Source organism: Capsella rubella, unplaced genomic scaffold, assembly GCF_000375325.1.
Source record: "Capsella rubella cultivar Monte Gargano unplaced genomic scaffold, Caprub1_0 scaffold_4, whole genome shotgun sequence".
Taxonomy (NCBI): domain Eukaryota; kingdom Viridiplantae; phylum Streptophyta; class Magnoliopsida; order Brassicales; family Brassicaceae; genus Capsella; species Capsella rubella.
Genome location: NW_006238920.1, coordinates 2,223,267 through 2,237,686, shown reverse-complemented (window position 1 = coordinate 2,237,686; position 14,420 = coordinate 2,223,267). Strand labels below are relative to the sequence as shown.

The 14,420-nt window shown below is 33.5% G+C and overlaps 5 protein-coding genes across 5 annotated transcripts; 2 read left to right on the top strand and 3 right to left on the bottom strand.

Annotated features, from left to right (window-relative positions):
• Positions 1-1,538: 1,538 nt before the first annotated feature.
• On the top strand, positions 1,539-2,257 carry LOC17887979 (putative BTB/POZ domain-containing protein At2g40440). The gene is made up of 2 exons (XM_006295537.1): positions 1,539-1,676; positions 1,793-2,257. Exons 1-2 carry the CDS (start codon positions 1,539-1,541, stop codon positions 2,255-2,257), a joined length of 603 nt encoding a protein of 200 aa, XP_006295599.1.
• Positions 2,258-4,525: 2,268 nt separating this feature from the next.
• LOC17888756 (putative BTB/POZ domain-containing protein At2g40440) lies at positions 4,526-5,397 on the bottom strand. The gene is made up of 2 exons (XM_006295393.1): positions 5,260-5,397; positions 4,526-4,993 (listed from the first exon to the last, which is right to left on the bottom strand). The coding sequence occupies exons 1-2, from the start codon at positions 5,395-5,397 to the stop codon at positions 4,526-4,528; spliced, it is 606 nt and encodes a 201-aa protein (XP_006295455.1).
• Positions 5,398-9,093: 3,696 nt separating this feature from the next.
• Positions 9,094-11,867, top strand: LOC17888917 (probable receptor-like protein kinase At1g80640). The gene is made up of 10 exons (XM_006294191.2): positions 9,094-9,258; positions 9,562-9,723; positions 9,854-10,116; positions 10,198-10,330; positions 10,468-10,531; positions 10,629-10,725; positions 10,826-10,928; positions 11,092-11,210; positions 11,289-11,378; positions 11,511-11,867. The coding sequence occupies exons 1-10, from the start codon at positions 9,117-9,119 to the stop codon at positions 11,637-11,639; spliced, it is 1,302 nt and encodes a 433-aa protein (XP_006294253.1). The 5' UTR covers positions 9,094-9,116; the 3' UTR covers positions 11,640-11,867.
• A 108-nt stretch (positions 11,868-11,975) lies between these two features.
• Positions 11,976-12,325, bottom strand: LOC111831226. Its single transcript, XM_023785190.1, has one exon. It carries the CDS (start codon positions 12,323-12,325, stop codon positions 12,101-12,103), a length of 225 nt encoding a protein of 74 aa, XP_023640958.1. The 3' UTR covers positions 11,976-12,100.
• Positions 12,326-13,562: 1,237 nt separating this feature from the next.
• On the bottom strand, positions 13,563-14,346 carry LOC17888835 (60S ribosomal protein L39-1). Its single transcript, XM_006295292.2, has 3 exons — positions 14,259-14,346; positions 13,927-14,030; positions 13,563-13,830 (listed from the first exon to the last, which is right to left on the bottom strand). Exons 1-3 carry the CDS (start codon positions 14,259-14,261, stop codon positions 13,782-13,784), a joined length of 156 nt encoding a protein of 51 aa, XP_006295354.2. The 5' UTR covers positions 14,262-14,346; the 3' UTR covers positions 13,563-13,781.
• Between the last annotated feature and the right edge of the window lie 74 nt (positions 14,347-14,420).

Sequence of the window (14,420 nt, the reverse complement as noted above, 5' to 3'; positions counted from 1 at the left end):
TCTCTTACATATATTTAATATCAACTACAAGAATACAAGCCGAAAATCTATCAATTTCCTACCAAACATGTGGTAGGGTATTTCCTACCATTTACCTAGTATTTTTTTACGAAAAACGAATGTCGTAGGAAATTGAAAGTCAAAAACATATCCTACGAAAATCCTACCAAAAAAAGATTTTGTAGGAAATGTGACAGAATTTTGGTAGGAAATACCCTACGACAAATTTTGGTAGGAAATAGGAAATTTTCTACCAAATTCGTACCATTTACGATTTCGTACGGGAGGTTTCCTACCAAATTTTATGTAGGAAAATGGATAGAAATGATTGTTTTCTACCATTTTTTTACGTATCTCTCCGTAGGAAATCGGTCATTTTCTTGTAGTTCCAACGTATTTTTTTGTTTGTTTAGTTCAAAATACTCTTGTGACCTACAAAATCACATATATCTGAATACTTATTGATTAAACTGCTTTGACTCAAAAATAACATTTCATGTATACTAGACAGTTCGTAGGAAAATAACCATACTTTTTTTCAGTAAATAGTATTATAACTTTTTCCATATACAATACTTAAGTTTGGTCCAACACAAAATTTTCGAAAGAATTACTTAAAATTCAACCCAACCAAAATAATCAAACTTGATTAAAGTTGAATCCACATGACCACATATATATTTGGTGATTTTCTTACCAAAAATATAAAATTGAAGAACATGTATTAATCAAATTTTTTTTTTTTTTTTGCAAATCCAAGTTAATTAATCTCAAATGAAATAAAAAGTGTGGTTATTTTCCTATTAGAAATATATTAGATTCACAAGATGTAAAACAAACAAAAAACATATTAAATTTAGATAGTTATAATATGTAGCTTTTGTTTAAAGTAGCTTTTGTTCCAAGTAGCTTTTGTTCCAAGTAAAGCAAACAATATAACAATTCTAGTGTTTTACCTATTAGACTAAGATGTTAGGGTTTAAGGGTTATGTATATATATAGCAAACTAACAGTCACAAAAAGATGGTCAAACTGGCTGAAAATTTCATAATGTTACAAGTTACACAAAAGACTTTATGTTTATGGTTTTGTTGACTAAATTCTATTGGTTAATTCCCACGATACCACTTCGCAATATATTTTTATGAACACCGAGAAAATAAATTGAATATCGGATATAGGAAATGAACGTAAAACATTATTTGAACGTGTAACAAGTTTCTATGCAAAGGTTGCATGCATGCGTTTAATGCGTGAGTTTAAGAATCAACAAAAGAAAAGAAAAACTAAACACTTTATTGCCATAAACCACTTCTTATATTTTCCACAATACTTCTAAAACATTCATATACAATTCAAAGTCCCAACTCCCAAGAGAGAAGGGCAAATAAAACTTGGGACTTGGCATTGGACATTACTCTCTCCAATCTTGGGACTTGGCATGGAACATTTTTGCAATGCCGTTTGTGGAGTCTTCTTTATTTAACTCACCATCCTTCAGATTATTGATCAATGGCTTGTTAAATGAAGTTCAAGTTATGGCAATGGTGAGAAGCCTAGATGCATTCTTGAATGGATTTGCAAAGCTATATCTTGATCAATGGCAAGTCGACCTAAGGCTTAAGGCAAGAGACTCTAAAAAGGGTGAAGCTATGTCTGTCCACAAATTTGTTATGGTTTATATTCTTCTCTTCTCTTATCTATTCATTTATCATTCTTCCGACTTAAGAAAAAAACTTGGAAATGTATTAATAATAATGGGTTTTGTTATACCTAAAATGTTAATATATAGGCAGCAAGATCAGAAGTGTTTAAGAAGATTCTGGAATCAGACAAGTTCAAGGCTTCTGATGGTAAGATAGAGACAATAACTCTCTTTGAACTTAAACAAGAAGCATTGGAGGCTTTTGTTGAGTTTATATACCACAACAGCTCTATCCTTTCTGAAAAAGAGAAGAAACATGTTCCATCACTTTATATAGCAGCTGACAAATATGAGGTTCTGCTTTTGCGGGATCTATGCAGAAACGAGCTTATAGCATCTCTGGACTTACCTAATGCTCTTAACGTCTTGGAGCTGTCCATGATTACTTCTGACAAAGCCTTGAATGACTCTGCTGCCAAATTTATCGTAAGGAATTTTAAGACTATATGCAAAACTGCTGAGTTTAAGGCTTTCGTTCGCAAGAATCCAGATTTTTCTGTTGAATTGATGAAAGCTTCTTACACTCAGAAGTGGAGTGTTCGTTATGTCTGACTAGCTAGTAGCTACAAGAAGAACCAAATTGTATCTTTGTTTCATTTCTAATAATTTCTTTTTTGGTAATGATTTCATTTCTAATATTAAATAAAAATATCTTTATCCATATTTTTTTTCTTCATATTTGTCAAATTTCTTTGCACTTAATTTTGAAATAATTATAATGTGAGACCGGTAGGGTTGAGCCTAATATGCCGGTCTTCGTCGTGGATGTTTATAAAAACAGAAAGACTGGCAAGATTGTCTACATGAAGGTTAAGTAGATATTGGATTGTGGGCTTCCAACTTAAAACCTAATGAGTGGAGAGGTCCATACTTATATATACCACTTAAGATCCTACTGAACTTCCAATGTAATTGTTATCCCTAATAGTGGATTGTGGAGACCTTAAACGAGAAAGTGCATGACCACACCAATCTTAACAGACAATTGATAATGGATTAGCTAGTTCTATCTACCATGCATGCTCTTTCAATATGATATCAAGCTTTGGTTTGTAAGACCATGTGTTGGTATCTTCTCGTAAAGTTTTCTAATGATACCAAAAGAAAACATGGTGAAATCCTATAGGAAAAATTTCTTACACTTTTCTCAGCGAAGAACGCCGGTAAAGGAACTTTTCTTACATTTACACTTACACTTTTCTGACAAATATTAATAAAGTCACGTTTTGTTTGGGAATTTTCCCGATATTTGATATTTGAGGATGCTTTAATATCTCCAATGTATGATTGGGTTCCTGGCCATGAACAAGTTTAAAACCACAGTAACGAAATTTTATAAACTTGTAAGGATAAAAATAATCTCAACCCTTTATTGTGATAAAAATAAACAAAAAACGCTTTCTAAGATTTTAGATTTCATAGTTTATATAGTGTCACAATTCACAACGTACAAAACATTCTAAACTTCTTTATTACATATATAAGGAAAAAGAAAAAAAATTAACATGGTTTGGTTACCCTGGCCCCAGGAGATTAGTTTTTGGGCATAGAAAGCCTTTGAAATCACTCCTGAGTTATCAAAAAAAAAAAAAAATTACTTCATTTTCACTAGGCAAGTGTTTAACCCTAGTCACTTGTAACAATCATCAGCTCGACTGCTCGAATCATAATTTTTGCCTGGTTCCATCGTAAGTGTTTTACTTTTAGTCACTGTAATCATCATCCGAATCATCTACGAATGGTTTCACAATCGGATTCAGAAAATTAAAGCATTCGTTATCTACAGCAAGATTTGGATTTCTTGCCACAAACTCGGAGTGATTTTGTTCACATGGGTCAAGTTCTTGATCCTTCAAAACATTGATTGAATTGGTTTGGTGTGGGGAGAAATCACTAAGCCACATGTTGTGTTGTGTTTTGTAAATATTCATGGTTTGATGGGATTGAGTTCCTCTTTTCACCGCTTTGTTTGTTAAATAAAACAAAAGAGATTATTGTCAAAATAGATTTGCATGAATATAAAATCAACAAATTATGTCAAGATTTAAAGCTAGCCATGTTTTTGCAGTCGAGAATGTATTTGAAGGAGCATGGTGATTATATAGCTTTCCATAGATAAGCATTATCATGCTGACATTCAATAATGCTCTCTGAGCTCTCTCTAGTCTCGACATCTAGCAAGGCGCTTTTATACATCGAGCTCTCAACATCTTACAAGGCGCTTTTATTCATGGAGATTGGCTTCTTGCTTCTACTTATGGTAATCCACCATGCTCTTCCTCATAGTGCAACCCTTACCACTGCGTCAATTGGTACATAGACCTGTCCAGTTATCATGCCTGAAGCTAGCTGTTTCACCCGTCCAAATCTCACAAACAATGAAATGTCTGGCCAGGACTCTATAAACATCTACAATACCACCATCCCTATCGCCACTATCGCCGCCATTGAAAACTCCAAGATAAACTAAGCTTAAATCTTTAGTTGTTTCATTGGCCTGGAGAGATCTCGACACCACTTTATTAACTACTTGTCTTTCGTGCAATGACCAGTGGCGGTGGCAACGTACATATAAGGAAGGGTTTAATTACATGTTTTGGTTTAGGAGCTAGCTAGCAATCGTACAAAACCAAATAAACAAAGTCCCAAGTTGTAATGTAATCAAGCTTTGAAAAGGGTTAGAGCATAAGTCACTAATTCTACAAGACCGGTCTCACTCTCACATTTTGACCCAAAAAAAAAAAAAAAATGGTAGTGTAAAAAATAAATATATTTATTAGAATGAAACGAAAGCTACAATTTGGTTATTCTTGTAGCTAGCTAGTCGACATAACGACCATTCCACATTTTAGTGTAAGAAGATCTCATTAATTCAACAGAAAGATCTGGATTCTTGCGCACAAAAGCCTTGAACTCAGCAGTTTTGCATATACTCTCAAAATTCCTTATGATAAAGCTGGCAGCGAAGTCATGCAAGACTTTGTCAAAAGGAATCATGGACAGCTCCAAGACGTTAAGAGCATTTGATGAGTCAAGAGATGACATAAGCTCGTTTCGGCATAGATCCCGCAAATGCGGGATCTCATATTTATCGCCTGCTATATAAAGTGATTGAACATGTTTCTTCTCTTTTTCAGAAAGGATAGAGCAGCTGTGGTATATAAACTCAACAAAAGCCTCCAATGCTTCTTGTTTAAGTTCAAAGAGAGTTATGGTCTCGATCTTACCATCCGAAGCCTTGAACTTGTCTGATTCCAACATCTTCTTAAACACTTCTGATCTTGCTGCCTATATATTAACATTTGAGGTATAACAAAAAAAACCCATCATTATTATTACATTTCCAAGTTTTTTTTCTTAAGTCGGAAGAATGATAAATGAATACAAATTAGATAAGAGAAGAAAAGAATAGAAACCATAACAAATTTGTGGACAACATTATGGAGTGATAAATTATTCTTATTATGGAGTGATAAATTATAATCATTAGCACTTTTTAGTCGGAAGAATGATAAATAAATAAAAAATAGATAAGAGAAGATAAGATTAGAAACCATAGCAAATTTGTGGACAGAGATAGTTTCATCCTTTTTAGAGTCTCCTGCCTTGAGCCGTAGGTCGACTTGCCATTGATCATTATAGAGCTTTGCAAATCCATTCAAGAATTTAGCATGGTTTCTCAACGTTGCCATATTTTGAACTTAATTTAACAAGCCGTAGTAGGTCTATATACTCTATATTGTGTCAGTGAAGGATGGTGAGTTATATATATAGAGAAAACTCCACAAATGGGGAGTACAAGATTGAAGAGACAGTAATGTTCCATGCAAAGTCCCAAGTTGTATTTGCCCTTTCTCTCTTGGGAGTTGGGACTTCGAATTATATAGATGTTCTAGAAGTATTTTGGAAAATATAAAAAGTGGCATGCATAAGGCTATAAAGTGTTTTAGGATTTTGTTGTTTCTAAACTCATGCATTAAAAATGTGCCAATAAAAGGTTGCATGCGTGTGTTGTAATGAATAAAGGTTACTTTATTTAGGAAGTAACAGATTACTCGAACGTGAACATACTTAAATAAAGTACGTACTCTCTTAAGAAGTTGTAATGTACCAAAGTCTAGGCGACGTCTTATGAGAGAAATGGACAGGACACACAGTGAGCGACGAGATGAAATTTTAGGATCTCTGTTTGTTATTATGAAATCGATTAAATACATAATACTGTATGACGTTATAATATAGCCAACAACGGCAGAGACATCACGGCATCACCTTTTACATTTTGATTCGGATGCCTATAGATATATATATACAAACATATCAAAACATGAGAATAGGGTTTGGTGTTTCAGAAATCGAAAGCAAGAGTACACTATAGTGAGAGGCAATATTACCTTTTGTTGCACATATAGTCTATATTTATATACAATATGCAAGTTGCAACCTTTCCAAAGCCTTAAGCTTTCTCTTCCGTCACGCACAAAGTCAGTAGAATAGAACAAGCATCATATTCGTAGATGAATAAACAGAGAAAGGAAGATAATAATTAAGAGAACACACAAGAGATCTGTTTACCTATAGTTCATATCAATAAATGCTACATCTTGGCCGAGTCTCAGCTCGAAATCCAATAAAACAAGTAAGTTACAAGATCTAATTTGATATATATTGTGTTTTTATCGGTTTTAAATATTTTTTTCTCTTTTATTTTATAACTGAGTCAAAATGTGTTTTTAGATCTTTTAGCCCATAATAGAGTCTTTATAGGTTTTAGGTTGCTTTAGAATAAAACGAGCAATTTTATCACACATTTGGAGATGTTGATTCATGTATAAGTGTCAGATGTTTAGGATAATATGAACGACTTTCTACCGTTAGATCTTTCTCAAATTTTGACACAAAATTGAGACAGATGTTAGCTTTCATCTTCAAGTAATTTCAAGAAAATCTAACGGTGAATTCAAGAGTTATACCCGATTTCGTAAAGACAAGTCATTCTGGCGAGTAACTGAAGCATATGCAGAGATTGGAAGCAGAGAGGGTCAGACCGATCGGTCCACCTTCCTTTGGACAAGACAAACATTCCAGAACGTGGCAGACGGTCAGTCCACCACCTGGATAGATCAATCCACTTCCAAACGCAGTTTTAGGCCCAAATTTGACCTGAAACATTCAAGAAACGATCCAACTCGTCTCCTATTGTTTTTATACCCTATACTTTTTAATAGCAATCCTCCATATTTTTCAGTTCTAAACATTGTTCTTTACTTTCTGAACAATTTTGGGGAGAAGAATCCATCCTTTTGACACTTGGAGAAGATTTCTAAGCCTTATTCTCATTTAATCTATTGAATCATGTTTTCTTCTATGTCTATTTCTTTGTTTCAATTGCTATGTCTAGGTAGTCTCTTAATTGGGTTTTAGGGTTCTAAGTAGGAGATTCAGTGATTTGATGGATTAGATGTCTTAGGGAATTCTTAATCTTTGGATTCTTCAATTTATATGTTCTCAATGCTAGAATATGATTGATCACCTTGTTTTAGAACTTAGGCTTTTATTTGTTTCAGAGATGTTCGATAAAATGTCTGAATGAATGTAAATTGAGCATTGTATTTATACCATGCGAGAGTTGATGTTAGAATGCCTCGTGAACCAAATGAACCTGTTTGATAATGCAAATTTAACTAGGAAATTACAAATGAGAGTTTAGTAATTGAATACTTGAATTTAGTGATTAATGTCTTGAGAGAGAATTAATCTGAATTTGTGTTCATGTTTAAGAATGGTTATTCATGTTTGAATTCCTTATTGCTTTCATTCGTTATTCGTTGATTCTCTGAGATTACCATGCTGCCCAATTCTTTAATTCATAAGTTCAAATCTCTGTTTATTTGCATTTATATTTACAGTTCTGAAAAACCAAACAAACAATTTTTCCGCTTTAGCTAACAACGAGTCTCGCAAGTCTTTAGTATAATTTTGCTCCTTGTGATCGATTCCACATATACTTTACTTCGGTTAAATTATCGAGTTAAATACTCGAGTAATCAGAACCCCTGAAAGAAAGAGGTTCTCAACTTAAGCACTCTTCTTTGTGTCTCCACTAATCTCAAAAGAACCTTGAATTTATAGCTTTCCTATGTTGTGTGTATATATATATATATATCTAATAGCTTACATGTCATTTTTGGCTATGTAATAAATTATTGCAAAAGAGAATGCAAATGTTAGGATCTACAAGCTTATAACTTTTGGTGGTGGTTCAGTATATCAATGTTTTTAAACTCTATAAACCGAAAACAATAACAAAGGTCTAGACCATGCAAGAATGAAAAAGGAATTTACGACATGTTAGAGGGTTCTCTAAAGCATATATAATCTCCATTGTTTACCATTAAGATTTTAATCATATGTACCAAACACTCTTTTTGAATCATATATATACATCCTTATTTGGATCACATGCACCTTTTTGCTTTAGAACCTCATGTCGAAATCTAGATTAATTACTATTCCCTCTGTTTTTTATTAGTTGTCGCTTCAGGTTTTTGCATACATATTAAGAAAAATTTTAAATTTTCTATCATAACCTTCTTTAATATATATTTATAAATTTTTTATTTGGTTAATACATTAAACAATTGGATAAAAGTGGAATTTTCGCCAAACATCTACATTGAAAAACTAAAATAACAACTATTATGGAAAGAAAAAAAATTTCTGGAACGACAACCAATAAAAACCGGAGGGAGTGTCGACAAAAAAAAAAAAAAAAACCAGAGGGAGTATTAGATATTTCTAGGTTTTCTTGCTATTAAAAATATCTATGGGTGGCCAAAGATAATTTGTCACAATGGGAAAGCTCAAAATCAACTGTGACTCAGAATGAACCCTTCAACCACTTGATCATTGCAATTTGGTTTATTATGTTATTTCACTAAACAAAATATAGTAATGTTATGTTTTTTTGGAAATGTAAGTCAAATAGATGGTCACTTTCTGAATTACTATGAATAGAAACAAAACCATAGTACTATAAGCTTAACCTCTAATTTCTCAAAATAATTTAATTAACAATCGAGTTTTCAACATTTTCAATAGCAAAGAAAAAATATATGTGTGGTCTAATCTAATCCCAAAAAATTTCCTCCTTAGTTCATCACTTTCATTTCTTTCTTACATATTAATAATAGATAGAAAAAAATAATTCAACTCTTCTTTTATTTTCTTTCAAAAAGACACATTTCTCTTTCCCTCCTTTATTTGCCATAAAAGAGATTTTCAAGAAGACAGCGAGAGAAGAAAGTGATAGTTCGTTCACTCTTCGCTTTCTCAAGAATCTCTCTTAAACCCCAAATAATAAATAAAAGAGTGAAACACATTACAAACTTTTCTTTTCTCAGCAATAATAATGAGAGAGCTTCTTCTTCTTCTTGCTCTTCTTCAAACCCTTATGAAGAACAACATCTTCATTACTGTTTCTGCTTCTTCTTCTTCTGCTTCAAACCCTTCTCTAGCTCCTCTTTACTCTTCCATGGCTACTTCCTCTCCTGGTTCGTTGACTTCTTCTCATTTTTTTAGTTTCTTGATTTTCTTGATTTGATCAATGAAACCTCGAGTTTCGAAAAAAAAAAATATTTTTATAAAAATTAGATAAATTTAATGCTATTTATGAGCGTACTCACTTCTTGTCTTTTTGTTTCTTGTTTTTTGTTTATTTTTTTAAAAATTGGAAAATATAATTCTTATCTAAATTCATTCTTGAATTTAGAAACATGGGTTTGATTTTGGAATTTTCAAGAACCATACTTGAGAAATTTAACAAGTGAAGATTTTAATTGTTTTCTGTGTTTTAGGAATTCAAATGGGAAGTGGTGAAGAAGACATGTTGGATGCTCATAAGAAACTTCTGATTGGTCTCATTATCAGTTTCTCTTCTCTTGTCCTTATAATCTTGTTCTGTTTAGGCTTCTGGTTTTATCGCAAGAACCAATCTCTCAAATCTATAAATAATTTAGGTAATGAATAATTGTGCAATAACTTTAGAGTGTATACTAATGATTTCAAGATTCTTTATTGTTCTTTGAGTTTTGTTAATTTCAATCTTGTTTGAGATTTATTGATCTTTGTGGAATGTTTTAAATGAAGATTCTGAGAGTGGGAATTCATTTTCCTCGTTTATGAGACGGCTTAGCTCGATTAAAACTCAGAGGAGAACATCTATCAACAAGGGTTATGTGCAGTTTTTCGATATCAAGACCCTTGAGAAAGCAACAGGCGGTTTTAAAGATAGTAATGTAATCGGAAAAGGCGGATTTGGATGTGTTTACAAGGCTTGTTTGGACAACAACGTGAAAGCAGCGATCAAGAAGATCGAAAACGTTAGCCAAGAAGCCAAACGAGAATTTCAGGTAACAAATAAAACAAACCAAGTTTCAAGTTCTGATTCTTGGATCTTTATATTCAATATCTCTGATTCTTGAATATTTCAGAACGAAGTTGACTTGTTAAGCAAGATCCAGCACCCGAATGTTATCTCATTGTTAGGCTCTGCAAGTGAAATCAACTCGAGTTTCATCGTTTATGAGCTCATGGAGAAAGGATCCTTAGATGAACAGTTACATGGTAAAAACATGTTTTTATATGATCTTGTTTAACCCGATGAGTTATATTGTAAACTATAATATAAAAACATGAGTACTGTATATGAATTTAAATAATTATGTGATTGATTGGTTTTATCTTTATAATTAATGTGTTAGGGCCTTCTCATGGATCAGCTCTAACATGGCACATGCGTATGAAGATTGCTCTTGATACAGCTAGGTATATAAAATAATTAGCCGACACTTTTCAACTCATTGACCGGTTAATCTCGGTTTCAATTCTGTAAACCGATTTTTTCTCTGTTTGTTGATGGCAGAGGACTAGAGTATCTCCATGAGCATTGTCGTCCACCAGTTATTCACAGGGATTTGAAATCTTCAAATATTCTTCTTGATTCTTCCTTCAACGCCAAGGTTAATACCGCGTCTTTTTTCTTGAAATGTTCTTGATTAAATCTTGATTCTTGTTTGATCGCCTCATTGTTTGGTTTACTGTTTGATTACAACAATGCAGATTTCAGATTTTGGTCTAGCTGTATCGCTTGATGAGCATGGCAAGAACAACATTAAACTCTCAGGGACACTTGGTTATGTTGCCCCGGAATATCTCCTAGACGGTAACTATGTTTCCACTGACTAGTTCTCATATCTTAGGTTGTGTATCATATAATAATTCATAATGTGAATATATACTAGTCTCACTCTCTCAAAGATTACATTTTCAGCTTAAATAATCGTTTTGCGAGTAATGTAACTGTTTGTTTTCGGGTATGTATGCAGGAAAGCTGACGGATAAGAGTGATGTTTATGCATTTGGGGTGGTTCTACTTGAACTCTTGTTAGGTAGACGACCGGTTGAGAAATTGACTCCAGCTCAATGCCAGTCTCTTGTGACTTGGGTATGTTTTTGATACTGTTTAACAAACGTTCTACTGAACGAATCGGGTTGTGATATATATAGTGTGTTGATGGTGCAGGCAATGCCACAACTTACTGATAGATCCAAGCTTCCAAACATTGTGGATTCGGTTATAAAAGATACAATGGATCTTAAACACTTATATCAGGTTTGGTTTCAAGACATATAGAACCGGTTTAAAGTCCATCTTGTTTGTGACTGAACTTGAATGTTACTGCTGCATTAGAGTTGATTTGATGGTTGCATATTGTTGAATCAAGGCCGTTGATTACTTTCGCAGGTAGCAGCAATGGCGGTGCTATGCGTGCAGCCAGAACCGAGTTACCGGCCTTTGATAACCGATGTTCTTCATTCACTTGTTCCACTGGTTCCAGTAGAGCTAGGAGGGACTCTCCGGTCAACACGATAACTTGAAACACTGCCAACAAATCCAAATAAATTTACGATTTTATATTATTTTTGTATAGGGTAAGAAATGTAAGTTTAGAAGTTTTCCAGGGTTGTTGAGTACTATAGTTATATACCTTTTTAGTTTGTAAATTGTTTGTATATCACACATTCACACGTCTTATTTTGTTGTTGTGAAAAATGTTGGAACAAATCTAGCATGATAAAAGTTTGATCGATCGGATTTAAACTCGAATTGACTTGAAATCGGTATCATCATATCGATTCAAAACCAGTAAAATGGCTTGTTGAAATTGAAAAACAAAATATGACATGTAACATATCATATGCCTTTAGATTAGTCGGATCAAAATGTCAAGGATACACCTACCGATATACGGAATATGTTTGAGCAGAGATAAAGAAAATAACAAATGAAATTTGATCATTGAATAAATCATGAATAAGTTGGAATAAGCATGATCAGGGGCAAAGAACGTAAGTTTGGGAAGAGTAAGTCTCTGGATGAGAAAGATGGTTAAGTTTGTTGTGGCATAGAGAAGGTTCTGATGGAGGAACCGGACCTCGCTGAAGCTTGTTCTGTAAACCGTACAATCGTCCTAAATCCTTCTCCCATATCGGTAGTCTCCCCGAGCTTCCCCTTCCGATCAAAGCTAGAAGACACATCACCAACATAAATCTCCACATTCTTTAGTCGAATAAGGATTAACTTTGAACTTTGGGTAAGAAGGATTAGTAAGAAATCGAAAGAAGAAAGAACTAGCTATGTTGCTTACACATCTAAGTGTGTAATATATATAGAGAACACATAGAGTGGATTGTTTTGAATGATTTTGTCAACTTATAATGATGCTTTTTAGAATATTGACTTGTTCCTCGTTATACAACCATGAACCATGAGTGGTAATGTCTTGTGTTCAACTCTTGTTTATGAATTTTAAGAAACGTTTATTCAACGTTGTGTTGTACATTTGGTGGTTGATGTTTTTATTTTCAACTATTGTGTAAGCAACCAAACACTTACGACGGTGGAAACTACAATACCGTCATCCTTTTACTAATCCTTAAAAGAATGTTTGTAAGCAACAGAATAGTAATGCCAACAGTCAATAACGACGGTGGAAACATATATAAACATGAGTTAAAACACACGTAGCCGACAAAAACAAGAAATGGGTACACTTGTATTAAAGTACCCAAAAGTTGAGGCGTTGATGCTGAATTGTGTTTTGTGTAGAAAGGCATTGTGTTTTGTATGTTTCTTAAGACTAACCATTTTCAACAAAACCCATCTTGTCAATTACTCAATTTGATTACCATACTTCATTACACAAAAGAGTAAACGTCGAACAAACACATAACTTAACTACATATAGAATTCTTTGTTAAGAAGATTTGGATAATTTTGAAGTAACAAAAGCATCCAAGTGATTTTAAGATCTATATACCGATGTTATTCAAATTGTTCAAGTACTTAAAATTGTAAGACTCAATCCAAAATGCACAAGTCTTGCAAACCCTTAACTTAAGTACCTAACAAAACAAAAAGATATCGAAGTAAATTTCATACAATTGGTTCTACTGATTGAGAAGACAAACCCACAAAACAAGATAAACAGAAGTCCTTTACAAATCTTAAACATCAGTATTTGTCAAGATACCCTAACTACACATCTTAAGAACCTATCAAAAGAGGAAGATATCAAAGTAGATATCATATAAAGATACAACACAGTTGGTTCTACTGAATTGAGAGCAATGAACCCACTAAACAAGATCACGAGAAGTCATTTGGAAACTTACACTTCAGTAAACCTAAAGCTACCCTAACTACACATTTTAAGAACCTAACAAAACAGATCAAAGTAGATATCATATAAAGATAAAACAGTTGGTTCTACTGAATTGAGAGCAATGAACCCATAAACATGAACCAAAAGGCCATTTAAACTAGTGAAAACCACAAAGTTACTACAATAAGAACTCTTCGATGGCAAGTTTGGAAACATAACTGATTCAAGAATCGTCTTACACAAAATGTCAACAATGTAATCAAAACTGAGGAAACACTAAAAATCCAACAGAACCAAAAACAAGTCTTTTTAGAAAGAACAAAGCTTTCACAATAAGTAACAGTAACCTCTTAGAATCCAAGCTTGGTTCTGCGCCAATGCCTACGCTTAGCATTGTACCTGCAAAAACCAAACCAAAACCCACATCAGATTTCACTATTACTACCCTAACCAATCAAACCAAACACATAAAAGCTACAGATTCATTTCCCAAACCTGATAGTGTTGTCGGTACGAAGACGAATCCAGTGAGGGATAGGCCTGTTTTGCCTCATCTTCTTCCCGAGCTTCTTCTTGATCATGAACGACTTGTGCGACGGCTGTTTCACAAAATAATGAGTAATATCATCAGAAATGATTCAAACTTTCAAACTTTCGTAACATTTACATACTAAACAGAGAATCAGAAGACGATTGAGATTAAGATCAAAGCAGAGTAGAGAGGATATCATAAGAAATTATTCAAAGTTTCGAACTTTATTTACATTTTACATAGTAATTGAGAATTAGAAGACAATGGAGATTGAAGCAGAGGAGAGAGGACTTACCATCTTGAAGCTTTGCGATCTAGCTTCTGGAACAGAGCCGAAACGAAGAGAAACCCTAAATCTGGAGAAGAAGCTTTTGTATACTGTGGTGGCGGTGAGCTTTTATATGAGGACGCGATTTTAGGGTTAGAGAGTTTTTTTAATTGGGCCACGAAGGCCCAT

Coding starts and splice junctions, on each gene's coding strand:
- LOC17887979 (XM_006295537.1), top strand. CDS start 1,539: ATGGCAATGGTGAGAAGCCTAGATGCATTCTTGAATGGATTTGCAAAG. Junction 1,677..1,792: donor CTGTCCACAAATTTGTTATG/GTTTATATTCTT, acceptor GTTAATATATAG/GCAGCAAGATCAGAAGTGTT.
- LOC17888756 (XM_006295393.1), bottom strand. CDS start 5,397: ATGGCAACGTTGAGAAACCATGCTAAATTCTTGAATGGATTTGCAAAG. Junction 4,994..5,259: donor CTGTCCACAAATTTGCTATG/GTTTCTAATCTT, acceptor GTTAATATATAG/GCAGCAAGATCAGAAGTGTT.
- LOC17888917 (XM_006294191.2), top strand. CDS start 9,117: ATGAGAGAGCTTCTTCTTCTTCTTGCTCTTCTTCAAACCCTTATGAAG. Junction 10,726..10,825: donor ATTCTTCCTTCAACGCCAAG/GTTAATACCGCG, acceptor ACAACAATGCAG/ATTTCAGATTTTGGTCTAGC. Junction 10,929..11,091: donor CCCGGAATATCTCCTAGACG/GTAACTATGTTT, acceptor GTATGTATGCAG/GAAAGCTGACGGATAAGAGT.
- LOC111831226 (XM_023785190.1), bottom strand. CDS start 12,325: ATGTGGAGATTTATGTTGGTGATGTGTCTTCTAGCTTTGATCGGAAGG.
- LOC17888835 (XM_006295292.2), bottom strand. Junction 13,831..13,926: donor CGTACCGACAACACTATCAG/GTTTGGGAAATG, acceptor TGGTTTTTGCAG/GTACAATGCTAAGCGTAGGC.